The 13,621-nt window shown below is 50.4% G+C and overlaps 2 protein-coding genes across 2 annotated transcripts; both read right to left on the reverse strand.

Moving 5' to 3' along the window:
* Positions 1-10,673: 10,673 nt before the first annotated feature.
* On the reverse strand, positions 10,674-11,673 carry LOC136468430 (uncharacterized). Its single transcript, XM_066467012.1, has 3 exons — positions 11,470-11,673; positions 11,136-11,382; positions 10,674-10,945 (listed from the first exon to the last, which is right to left on the reverse strand). Exons 1-3 carry the CDS (start codon positions 11,671-11,673, stop codon positions 10,674-10,676), a joined length of 723 nt encoding a protein of 240 aa, XP_066323109.1.
* Positions 11,674-12,626: 953 nt separating this feature from the next.
* Positions 12,627-13,390, reverse strand: LOC136470903 (late embryogenesis abundant protein D-7-like). The gene is made up of 3 exons (XM_066468633.1): positions 13,277-13,390; positions 13,052-13,174; positions 12,627-12,965 (listed from the first exon to the last, which is right to left on the reverse strand). The coding sequence occupies exons 1-3, from the start codon at positions 13,328-13,330 to the stop codon at positions 12,891-12,893; spliced, it is 252 nt and encodes an 83-aa protein (XP_066324730.1). The 5' UTR covers positions 13,331-13,390; the 3' UTR covers positions 12,627-12,890.
* Positions 13,391-13,621: the final 231 nt, after the last annotated feature.

Raw genomic sequence — 13,621 nt, forward strand, 5'->3', positions numbered from 1 at the left:
CTTACCTGGCTGGACTTGACAATGCATCCGTTTGGATACACATGACTAGTTACTAGTTGGGTTAAGGTTGGCTAACTAGCTGGCAAACAACTAGTTAAAAATTTAGCTAAAAAGTTGCTCATTTATTAGCCCTCCTGTTTAGATACACTAGAACTAATTTAAACTAAAAATAGCTACCTAATAATTAGCTCGTGGTATCAAACATGCCCTTTTTCGATCACAACTAAAGGTGACAGCAGATCGGCTAATATACTGGTTGAGTAAATACTATTCACAAATTGTTTTTAATAGGTCAAATTTCATACTGTTTTGTATCGACGGGTAAAATTTTACATCTGTATTCACGGGTAACATTACGCTTGGATCCTTATCTATCGGGTATGATACCTGTAGGTTATCTACATTTAGATTGTCACTAGAATAAATAAAATCTTTTGTGTTTTTTTATCGGCCGGTATTATTGTATACATACTATATCTGTGGGTAAATTTTTTGTATCCGTTTTTCCTATACCGATCGGGTGCAATACCCACAGATACAATTGCCGTCCCTGGTTACAATGTACATTTTGGTTGCAGCTAGCGTGCATATACGACGAAGGAAAGCTGGTCCGTGAATCTTGTGTGGCATGTAGTAGACGTTCGGTCTTGGCATACGTGACCGGTGACCTTCTGGGAGCTTAGCTTATTCTGCTAGCTACGACTGTGAAGTTGTCAAGTCATGGACATTTTCACAGCGGGACAGGTGAAACATTTTCGGCCGGGCCAACCCATTTTGACGAGACGAAGTCAATTATGCACGATCACATTTCCCGATGTGATAGTAGTTTATTTACCTACCATCTCCTGTCCTACTCCTAGAAGAAGACGAAATATAGAAAGCTTGCCAAAGGAAATATTAATGAATGGCTGCTAAGGCAACTGCTTAATCGCCCTGTTCACTTGGTTTATAAGTCATACTTTTCAGTCAACGAATAGTATTTTTCTCTCACAACAAATCAGCTCACAGTACTTTCAGCCATGACTTATCAGCCAAGCGAACAGGACAAATAAACGAATGGCTGCTAAGGCAGCAGGTGCACAGTTAACGCCCTACGTCTTCCTAACTCATTGCCCAGCGGCGGCAACTGGGGTTGACGGGGACTTGCCGGGGGAGTCCACCTTCCCCGCGTCAGAGGGAGTCCTTCCTCTCTCCTACTAGGCCTCTAGATACCGGGGTCTTCTTCGGTCGTCTGTTTGATGATTTTTGCCATGGTTTTCTCGCTATGTTCGCTTGAACTTATCAGCCATGGTACAATGTTTTTCTTTCACAACAAATCAGCTTCAGCTGATTTATCAACCCCAAAACCATCAGCCGAACAACTTCTGGTCATTGCAGACTCATCTAGGGTTTTGAGGTCAAGGGGGGTGATAAGGGGATCCCTAGCGATCTTTCCCACCTAAAGTTGTTTGTGTCGTCGATCTCACAATCCCGTCTGTGGCGATGGAGATTGCAGAGGATTTGTCTCTCAACTTGACGGGTCCTCACGGCGAGGCCCGTCAGGAGCAATGAATCTTTTAAGGTATAACTACTGAGGGCTGGACTCTCAGGACTCTCTCGGACAGTTCAAGAGTAGGAGAAAAAAGTCCCCGCTTGGTCTTCTTATCTGAAACAAGAATGTCAGGCGATCGTGCTATGAATTTGAGGTGGAGATTGGGGCTCAAACATGCTGTTGCCATTGATAGTACTAATACAGGTGGTGGTTTTGGCTTTATTTTGGCATGAGTCGGTTGATGTTCACTTGATTGAAAAACATAGATGTTTCATTGATGTGCATGTTCGTGAATCGGGTACTTTGCCTCTTTCGAATCACCTTTGTTTATGGTGAACCCAGGACTGAAGATAGACACCTTATGTGGGAATTGATGAGAATGTTGCGTGGGGCGTTTGAGCCGTGGCTGCTGATTGGTGATTTTAATGAAGCTATGTGGAGCTATGAACATTTTTTAGCTTATCAGCATCCGGAAAGACAGATGGCTGCGTTTCGGGATGTGCTCGCTGATTGTGGACCGACAGACCTTGGCTTCGTGGGCTTGCCTTTCACGTATGATAATGGCAGGGATGACAACGCCAATGTAAAGGTTCGATTGGATAGGGCGGTGGACGGTTCAAATTTGCGAGACATGCTCAGTGTGGCTACTCTGCACCATCTAGTTTCATGATAAGTTCCATTGTAAGCAACATTTCAGTGGACTTTGGCATTTTTTTTAAAAAAATGTTCAACTAAAGAACCCTAAGCCTATAGCTACACATGCATGCTAAATTTCTAACATACATTTCACAGATAAAATACCAAACCAACCATACACCCCTAGTTTAGGGTTCTAACCCTATCACACCAATATAATCAAATCTGGCCGAATGAAATGCAAGAGAAGAGGCAGGATTAGCACGGGGAAGTGATACCACGTGAGATCAGGGCTCCTTAGGGTCAGATTTGGAAGCTACAGTTCATGGGGAGTGAATGGGAGTGAAGCTACGGTTCATGTGGAGTGAATGGGAGAGAAAGAAGAGGTGGCGCACCGCAAGAGAGGAGGAGGAAGAAGAAGGGTCTGACACGTTTTAGGTGCCTAGACTTCGATGTGAGCTGACTAAACACCGAGGCACGAGGGTCAGCACTAAATGACCTCACCGAGGCTTGGTGAGGCCATGCCATGTTGGCGCTAATGTGGCAGACTTCGGTGCAACTTGACATAACATCGATGTGAAGACCTCGACATTGTGTTATTTAACGTTGGGCTTTGAAAAGTTTCTAGAAGGATATAGTTGTTAATATAGTTTTTAGAAAGGGCTAAAATGCAAAATTGAACACTGTGTGACAACAACCGTCGCTGTTGGGGGCCCAATCCACCGGGTGGTCGAAAGCCTATGTAAGAAGGTTAGGGCAAATACTCCTGCTCGGCCCATTTACAGAACAAAAGCCCAGTGACCAGTGCCGCGTGCGTCGGCCGCTATAAAGCACTAGGGTTTTACGCCTCTCTGCCGCCACTTCTCCCAACCCGACCACGCCATGCCTCCGCCTTCGCCTCGAACCCTAGGCGAGCGGAGCAAGGAAGGAAATGGTACGTGTGAGCCGCTGCTGCCGCCGCGGCCTCCCCCTACGCCTCTGTCCGTCTGTCCGCTAACATGGTGTTGTTGTTGTGGCTCGCAGGGGAAGGGTACGGGCAGCTTTGGCACATGGGCGGCGCCAGGGGTATGCCCATGTATTCCATGGAATACCCATGATTTATGTGACAAACACAAATATATGTATACATGTATAATGATACAACATGTTAGTTTGTTGAATGTTGCAAATATGTAGCCCATAAGCCCAATAGAACAACTAGTAGCAGCAACCCACGAACTCAAAAAGACAGAAACCCATCGACCGTACTCCTGTCCCTATCTCCTGCTCCCGTCTGTTGCTCGCATCGATCGGAAGGGCGGCGGCTGCACCGGTGGGCAGCGGCACGGTAGGCCGGCTCTCCCCCTCGTCCATTCAGCCCTTGCCCGGTTGGCCCCTCACCCATCGGCCCTCTGGCAGTCGGGACGCGGCAGCGCCTTGTGCCTGGAACTCCTCTAGCGGCGGCGGTCAGTGGTCTTTGCAGGCTCCCTCTCGGCTCCGGCGTCCTGGTGTCTGACCCTCCCCCTTAGCACCTCTCTCATCTGCGGCTTGAAGCAACAACACGACAAACACAAAAAAACCCCAGATCCATTCTTGATTCTTCAGAGTAAGAATTGAAGGTTTCGTTTTCTATTTTTTGTTGCATTGTGTTCTTTTTTTGAAAGAAATGTTGCATTGTTTTTCTTGTAACGTAGATAAAGAATTTATACTTTGATTATTACCAGGGGTGACACCGGTTCACTTTGCCTGGTGCCTTGTTACTAGGGTAAAAAAATAATTTACCTAGCATATATTTTAAGAAAATTATATATATACTACTTGAGCTGAGCTGTGCACCACGATCAATTTTGTACTGGTTTTGTCCCTTATTACTATTGCATATGCATCGAATTTTTTTTATACTTGAAATACCCAGTCGTGAAATCCTAGGTCCACCACTGCTTTGGCAAGCGCTGGAACAAGACGCACATGCTCTGCATCCGCTGCAGCCGCCGCAGCTTCCACCTCTAGAAGAGCACCTGCTCCTCCTGCGGGTACCCTGCCGCCCGCATCCGCAAGTGTAAGATCCTAGAAGAGCACCTGCTCCTCCTGCGGGTACCCTGCCGCCCGCATCCGCAAGTGTAAGATCCGCCTCCTCGCTTCCTCTCTTCTTCCGTTTCCCCCGCTTCTAGATCTAGCCAGTTTTGTCCTGTGATGTTGCTCCGTGTTGCCATGTATCTAGATGGTCAAACAGTGTGATTTGGTATGTTTTATTATGATCTTAAAAACTGCATGAACTTTTGAACGTTGTCACGTATGTAGTAGGGTTCGTGCTTGTAACTTTCTGTTCATTATTATGCTACCGGCTTATGTGCTTTCTACTTAATGTGCTGCTGAATTCGTTTCTGCGGGAAATGATGAATAAAACATTGGTCCGTGCTTGTAACTCATGATCGCTTCCATGATAAACATTGACAGTAATTTGTTTAAGACGATTTTATCCGGAAACGGTGAAAGGTAAATCTTTTGTCGCTAGCACTTCCGCGATGAACATAGCCACTTGACAGCAAGTTCGTTAAAAAAAACGCTGACAGTAAGAGAAACACGTTGTACTGCTGTTCCTTCAGCTGCATCAGGTAACAATGTCAGTGTAAGTGCAACTGGAAATCGACCACTCATCAGTCTTGCCGACCACAGCCGAGCACGACAGAGGCTGTCCAACCACACACTATGGTTAGAGGTAGAAGAAGAGAGAGAACAGAGCATACACAATAGTACAACCATCAGCGTTGGCCGGAACCCTGTATAGGAGATGGCAAATCTGAACTTATTTTGTTGAGTTGCAGTGGCAAATTATATATACAACTCTACACATCTAGTCCTAATACAGCTGCCATGCTACAACAGTGACTAGATAACACAGCAGGGCTGACTCTGGCGCCTGTCCCTACATGTGGCTATAGTCCGATAGGTGAGCCATTCAGCGCCTGCCTCTACAGCGGCTATAGTACCACAGCAGGGAGGCGCCGCCTTCCCTTACTGTGTATTCACACAAGGAAACAGTATATTATCTAACAATTCTTTCCCTAATCCTACTGCTATCCCTTGTACCCTCTCCATGCCGATCATCTCCTTCTGCTCCGTAAGTCGAAGACGTCCGAGCGGCTTGGTGAGTACATCCGCAAGTTGCCGACCAGTTTCAACGAACTCAATGACGATTTGCCCTTCATCGACACAGTCCCTGAGGAAGTGGAACTTCACGTCGATGTGCTTGCTCTGGTCGTGGAGAACCGGATTCTTCACGAGGGGCGATCGCGGGCTGGTTGTGCACCATCAGTGCTGGTGGGTGAGCTTCCGCACTGGTCAGCTCGCCCAGTAGCCGGCGTAGCCACATAATTTGGCACGCCACTGTGGCCGCCGCTACGTACTCTGCCTCGCATGTAGATAGCGCCACCACCTTCTGTTTCAGCGTCAGCCATAAAATTGGAGCCGACCCGAGGAAGACAAGCACGCCAGAGGTGCTCTGTCGTCCGTCGATGTCCCCCGCCATGTCTACATCGCTGAACATAGTGAGCTGCAGCCTACTCCCGTCGGTCATTGGAAAGATGATCCCCTAATTCACCTTCCCCATGACGTAGCGCAGTAGCCGCTTCACCACAGCCTAGTGATCCTCTCTGGGATCTTCCATGAAGCGACTGACATAGCCCATGGCGAACGCAATGTCCGGCCTCATGTGGACTAGGTAGCGTAGACCGCCGACGATGCTCAGATAGAGTGTTGCATCCACCTTCGCCGCGATGCTAGCCTTCGTCAGCTTCAGCCGCTCCTCCAATGGAGTGACACATGGCTTGCACTCAGCCATACCGCTCCGCTCCAACAGCTTCGAGGCATACGTGCTTTGACCGAGCGTGAGTTCGAGGCATACGTGCTCTGACCGAGCGTGAGTTTCTCCTTTCCCTGTCTCACCTCGATGCCAAGGTAGTAGGAGAGCGCGCCGAGGTCGCTCAATCGAAAATGAGCCGTCATCTCACGCTTGAAGTTGTTGATGTCCTCCGTGCGCGCATCGGTGATGATCAAGTCGTCCACATACATGCCGACGATGAGCTCATCTTTCCCCTGTCACCGCATGTAGAGTGCGAGCTCGGTTGCGTACCGCTGAAACCCAAGCTCGCCCAGCATGGCATCAAGCTTGGCGTTCCATGCTCATGGGGCCTGCCGCAGCCCGTAGAGCGCCTTGCGCAGTCGGAGCACCTTGTGCTCTGCTCCCTTGATGGTGAAACCTAGAGGTTGCCTAAGGAAGACCGCCTCCGCCAGCTCGCCATTGTGAAAGGCCGATTTAACGTCCAAGTGATGGATGCGCCAGTCCTTTGCTGCTGCCAAAGCTAGTAGCAAACGAACAGACTCTATGCGCGCTACTGGCGCAAAGACTTCCTCAAAGTCGATGCCCTCGTGCTGAATAAAGCCTCGGGCGACGAGGCACGCCTTGTGCTTGATAATGGCGCCGAGCTCGTCCCGCTTGACCTTGCACACCCACTTTAGACTGATCGGATGGCATCCTAGAGGTGGATCGGCGAGCTCCTAAGTCTTGTTTTCCTCTATCGCCTTCATCTCCTCTAGCATCACCCGTCACCAGTTTCCATCGCGCTCCACCAGCACGAATGTGGGTGGTTCCTCTGCACTGACAAGCAGTAGCTCTTGGTCATTGAGCAACCGACCAGCCAGTCCTGAGGGCCCTATGCCGCCGCCGATGTCATCTAGCCTGCGGAACCGCACCTCCTCACCTTCGTGAAAGGCATCCATGAACTCAGTGATGTCACTTGGAGGTGAGACGAACTCGATCGGCATAGATGGAGTTCTATGTTCCACCGGAGTGCTCGGCATAGCACCTAGAGTGCTCAACACCCTAGTTGCAGTGCTTGACACTACTTTTAGACAGCTCGTCACTACTCCTGCAGTGCTCGACACACTATAGGAGTGCTCAGCCTCAGTCTTGGAGTGATCGACACCACTGTAAGACCTCTTGGCTCTGCATCGGGAGTGCTCGGCACCCATCCTAGAGTGGTCGCTACCACTGCAGAACCTCCTGGCACCACTCCTGGCGTGCTCAACATCCCTCCAAGAGTGCTCGACACTTCTCTCGGAGTGCTCGACATCCCTCCCAAAGTGCTCAGCACTGCCCCAGGAGTGCTCAGCTCTACCGCTGGAGTGCTCGGCACCTCCTCCCCAGCGTCTCCACCACCGTGGATGACCAAGTGCTCAGCGACGAAGGTGCTGGTGAAGCCGACAACTTCCTCATGCTCGGATTGTTCTAGTCCCAAGCCACCTTCTCATCGAACACGATATCGCGTGAGACAAGCACCTTGTCTCCGCGTGGGTCATAGAGCCAGTACACCTTGGTACCCTCTGTATTGAAACAACCCCGATTTCCGCGAAGGGAAATCCACAGCGTCGAAGTGTAATAAGACTATTGAAGATCATATTACCCAGATTCCAGTCGAATATCACATCCATACAACGATAATATCAGAGTACAAATAGTGCAGAATTACATAATTTATTACATCGCCGCATTGACGGAATCAAAAGTAGCATTCATTTAGAATAGCTTGAAGATAAGATCGCTAAACTCGAGCGTAGGCATGAACCCCTCATCCATCAAACTCCTCAGAGCTATACTCCTCAGCAGAACATGTGTGCCAAAATTTATTAGTACGATTTGTACTGGCCACTCCCATCCCTATGAGCATTGCTTTGTGGAAATTGGATGCAAGTTGGACATAGTCAAAGGAACCTATAAAGCTGGGGTTTCCTATGCATTAGCATATCAAGTAAATAATAATAGTTTGTCAAGTTTTAACACCATTCACACACACATTCCACCCCATTCCCTTTTCCGAGCCAGGTTTCGATCCTAGGATCGATATACCACCATCTCCGTATCATCACATACCATACAACGATAATATCAGAGTACAAATAGTGCGGAATTACATAATTTATTACATCGCCGCATTGGCGGAATCAAAAGTAGCATTCATTTAGAACAGCTTGAAGATAAGATCGTCAAACTCGAGCGTAGGCACGAACCCCTCATCTGTCAAACTCCTCGGAGCTATACTCCTCAGCAGAACCTGTGTGTCAAAATTTATCAGTACGATTTGTGCTGTGCGTGGGTGTGCTGTGCTTGTGTGCCTAGAGACCGGGGACGGCCTTGGCCTACGCGCTCACGGTATGGAGCGCCATGGCCAGAGTAGCAAGGTCCGGCGGCGAGCAGGGGAAGAATCGGGGGCTCACCGTGGGTGCTGTGGAAGAGAGGATGGCGGTGCAGTGACGAGTTGCGGCCATGTAGCTCTAGAAGCAGTGCCGTGCAGTGTCGTCCGCTCCGGCTTGATCCGCGGCAGTGCTCTGAACTCCGGCGTGCTCCCGGTCCTCCTCCCGGCAGTGGCTCCGTTCTCCTCTCTCGAACTCCTCCTCAGCCTTCTATTCTCGATGTGAAGTGGTTGGCCACCAAGTGGCGGCAGGGCGATGGGACGAGCGCTAGGGCAACCGGGATCGGGGGCTCTTATAGCCGAGCTCGGCCATGGAGCCCGGCGTTCGACGGCTGGAGATTGAGGAGGATCGGAGGCGTGCATCTCATCCAACGGCCGTGCATGGTTGCGTGGGCACGGCGCCAAGGGGACAAGGCCATGCCCCGGGCGTGACCCCCTGGCCCGCCCCTACCACCGCTGTCGGGCGCCGGTCGTGTAGGCGGTTGAGGCGTGGGTGAGGAAGACGACACTGTAGACGGGGGTGGCTGACATGCGGGGTCCAGCGGGCAGTGGCTACGAGCGAGGCAGACGGGTGCGCGGGCGTGGGCGACGCGCTGGGCCGGCTCGTGGGCCGCGCGCGCGCTGGGAAGACAGGAAGGGTTGGCAGGCCGGTTGGGCTGGCTGGCTGGCGCGGGCCGAGCAGGCCGAGGCGGCTTGCGAGGCCTACATCCTTTCTCTCCTTTTTCTATTTTGTTTTTCATTTCTTCTCTTTTGTTTGAATTCGAATTTGGTGCTAGAACTTGAATTCCAAATTGGTGCACCTAATTTATTGGAGTTTTAGGAGATTTTATTTAGCTATTTTGTATAACAAAAACAGGTGTAGTTTTGTTATACAAAAATATAAATAATTCTCTTTTCAATCTTTTATTCCTTGCTTTGATTAATTAGTTGCTTCATGGTTTATTACTTCAAAGGAGTTGATAAGCATAACATAAAGCAAATAGAATTCCAGATCATAATTTGATTTAACAATGTATGCGATACTTTATTTGTTATCATTTAAATAAACACAATTAACAAATGACATGCCATGCTTATGTGTTAACTTGGGTTGGGGTTAAACCTAATGCATCTCTTAGGTTGGGTTACTATACATGACACTCATCATCACATGGGAGTTCTAAGAAAAATTTTGTTGTTGGTATTTTTAGTGTGTGGATCTTTGGGTTGTTACATGTATAGCCCAGGAACACCATCGGTGTGCTCCTGTCCTCCAGCTTGGTGAGGACCGGCTTCGTCTTCCTGACGTGGCCGATGCAGCCGAATGTCCGGAGGAAGGACACACTCGGCTTACGTCCATACCAAGCCTCGAACGGCGTCTTGCCCTTTAGGGCTTTGGTGGGAGCACGATTGAGGATGAACACCGCCGTGGTCATCGCCTCCCCCTAGAACCTTACTGGCATGCCTTTGGCCTTCATCATAGATCGAGCAATGCCGACCACCGTCTAGTTTTGTCGCTCCACCACGCCATTCTGTTGTGGCGAGTATGGCGCGGTGTGGTCCCGCACCACACCCTGATCCACACAATATACAACGAACTCCACCAAAGTGAATTCACCGCCACGATCAGTCCTCAGCACGTGGAGCTTCTTGCCGCTCTTGGCCTCCGCGCGCATTTTGAACTTCTTGATCGTCGCCGTCGCTTCGTCCTTGCTCGTCAGGAGTTGCAGCCACATGTAGCGACTGTAATCATCCATGAGCAGGAGGAAGTACCGCCGACCACCGTTTGTGGCTGGCGTGATCGGCCCGTAGAGGTCGCCGTGGATGAGCTCGAGAGCGTCCGTCGCATGATACTTGGTCGCCTTTGAGAACAGTAGCCTCCTCTGCTTCTCGGCCAGGCAGCTGTCACACGGCTCGCCTCTGTGCTCAATATGGAGTAGCCATTAGACCATCTTCTCTAGCCGATCAAGCGCGTTGAAGCTGAGATGTCCGAACCGGGCATGCCACAGCCACGGTTCCTCAGTGTGCCTTGCCGCTAGGCACACCGGCTGCTCTACCTTCAGGTCGAGCAGGTACAATCGGTTCTAGGACCTCTTCACTTTGGTGAGAAGTCGCTGCTCTTGGTCCCTAATCCTAAGGACTCCATCCTTGATCAGTACCTTGCTACCGCGCTCATCCAGCTAACCAATGCTGATGATGCTTGAACGTAGCTGCGGGATGTAATATACATCTGTTAGCGCGCGGTGCTCCCTGTTCCAGCACCTGAAGATGATGGTGCCGCGCCCTTGGATTGCCACCATTTAGCCATCACTAAACTTCACCGTACCGGTAACATCGTCGTCGAGCTCGGAGAAGGCTGCCTTAGAGCCCGTTATGTGGATGCTGGCACCAGAGTCTAGATACCACCGCTGCTCCTGGTCGGTGCCCACAAGTCCGAGGTGTACTTGGGCGTGCGGTTCGTCGAGGTTGACAGCCTTCAGGGCCTTCCTAGGTCCTTCCACCGTCGTCATCTCTTCCTTTTCCTCGGCCTCGACGTCGTGCAGTGCACAGAACGTCGCCATCAGGATAGTGACTTCATCATCATCATCAGCTTACGCCAGATGAGCCTCAACCTTCTTTTCCTACTTGCGATTTGGGCACTCCCGTGCCCAATGGCCCATCTTCCCGCAGCGCCGATAGGCATTGGGGTCGACCTGCTTCTTCTTCTCCGAAGAAGCCTTGCCGCGACGCTTGCCATCGCCACCGCGGCTCGAGGAGGGTACCCCGGAGTTTTTCCTCTGTCAGCAGCAGTTTGCCGTTGTCCTTCATTGCTGTCGCCTGCTCCAGGCGCTCATCCATCGCCCGCAGACGGCCTGTCACATCCTCGATGGTGAGGGTGGACAAGTCCAGCATCGTCTCTATGGAGAGAGCGATCTGAATGTACTTTGCCAACATGGAGTGGAGGTACTTGGAGACCGCCTCCTCTTCGTCGATGGTGACGCCGTGACTCTTTAGCTTGCTGATGAGCGTCTATAGACGGAGGGAAAAATCCTCCCCCGTTTCACCATCCTTGAACTTGAGGTTGGCGTACTCCTGCTTCAGAAGCTAGGCCGTCGCCTTCTTTGCGCAGTCGGAATCGACGTGCATCGCCGCAATAGCCTCCCACGCCTCCTTAGCAGAGCTCTTCGCCCCCAACGACTCCCTGTACTCCGTCGGTACAGCAGCGATGATAGCCTCCAACGCTGACATGCCATCTTCCTCAATTTCGGTGCCCTTGTCAACAACATTCCAGAGCCGTCGGGCTCTGAGCTTGACCTTCATGGTCACCGACCACTCTCCATAGTTGGTGCGAGTCAGCGTCGGTCAACTGGTGCCGCTGACTTCCCGCACCGTGCGAACAACGACCTCCTGTCGTGGTTGGGCAGCCACAGCAGTGCCACTGCTGTTGCCCATTTCCGAACCATTTCGTCATCGCCAGCGGTTAGTCCGACGACGGCGCTTGTACGGCTCCGATACCACTTGTTAGCCCACAGGATCACCGACTCAAGTGAGTCGACCACTCACCAGTCTTACCGACCACAGCCGAGCACGACAGAGACTGTCCGACCACACACTATGGCTAGAGGTAGAAGAAGAGGGAGAACAACATACACACAGTATAAGCACCAGCGTTGGTCGGAGCCCTGTATAGGAGATGATAAATATGAACTCTCTTTGTTGAGTTGCAGTGGCAAACTATATATACAACTCTACCCATCTAGTCTTAGCATAGCTGCCATGCTGCAACAGCGACTAGATAACACAGCAGGGCTGACTCTGACGCATGCCCCTGCATGTGGCTATAGTCCGGCAGCAGGAAGCTGTACAAGGAAACAATAGATTATCTAACAATCTGATCATAGTAAATATGTGTCTTCTTGTCGCAGGCGATCACAATAAGATGGTGACTACATAATGCTGATCATAGTACTGAAAACATAATGTTCTGGGGGCCTATAATATCTTTGGTAATTTGAAAGCACACTCTAATTTGCTAGAAGTATTATACGAATCTTTTGTAAATGATTGCATTCGAAAACGATGAAAGGCAAATCTTTTGCCACGATCACTTCCATGATAAACATTGGCAGTAAATTTCCTTTAAAAAACATCGACATCAAGTTGTTTAAGATGATTGTATTTGGAAAGGATGGAAGGTAAATCTTTTGTCAAAGACCAATGCATACTATCTGGAAGGGATGATAAACATCGACAGTAAGTTGGTTGAGAAAACATTGACAGTAAGGAACACATGTTGTATTGCTGTTCCTTTAGTTGCATGAGCAAACAATGCTCAGTGTAAGTGCAACTGGAAACATACCATAGTAAAGATGGCCTTCTTATCGTAGGCGATCACAATCACAATAAGATGGGTGAATGAAACATGTTAAAATAAAAAACATAAGGAAAGGGGTAAAATTTAGCCATCTTTGGCCTTAACCCTCATTCAATCCTTGGCCATGCAACATTGTTGTACGACGGTTCATGCGTTGGGTCGATCAGTGGCCGCCCGCTGCCGTGGCCTTGACGGCCGCCGCCGCGCCCTGGGTCGTCTGCGCCACCTGCTCGGCAACCTTGGCACGCGCACGAACGGACGCAGTTAGCAAGCACGGTCACGCAGTTACTCGGCGGCGAGGAGAGAGATACCAGCCATTCGTACCTGCTGAACGGCGCCGGCGGCGCGGTGCTGCTGCAGCTGCGCGCTGTCGGCCGCCGCTCCGGCGGTGTCGCCCACGGCGCAGGCGGTGGCGCCGGCGGCGCCCTTGACGCACTGCGCCGCGCGCTGCATAGTACACCGTGGTGAAGTGAATTCCATTGCTAGATCATATGAATGTGATGTGATGTGATCTGCTTGGATTGGAAGGAGGATGTCGGAGCTGCTCACCTCGCCCTCGGCCTGCGCCTTGCCGGCCTGGAAGGATTGCTCAGTGTTCGACATTGCCGATGATCTCTGCTTGTAACTTCTCAAGATCACTTCAGGAGCGAACGACGATATTGTTTGATGGACAATCAGGCGCTCTGACTGGTTTATATAGACAATCTTGGAGATGCTGCAGCATTGACAAGTGTCGGGCTGATTTTGAGTGTCGAGAGAGAGGGAAGCGGTAGGTGTGCTTGTGAATCCTGACCACAAATGGCCATGGCTAATTACTGCTAGTTGAGTTCAAACCATGTTTAGAGCATCCACAAATAGGCAGGCACAGAAAATAGAGAATTTGGAGAGAGTTTC

This window comes from Miscanthus floridulus, chromosome 8 (assembly GCF_019320115.1).
Source record: "Miscanthus floridulus cultivar M001 chromosome 8, ASM1932011v1, whole genome shotgun sequence".
In the NCBI taxonomy this organism is placed as follows: domain Eukaryota; kingdom Viridiplantae; phylum Streptophyta; class Magnoliopsida; order Poales; family Poaceae; genus Miscanthus; species Miscanthus floridulus.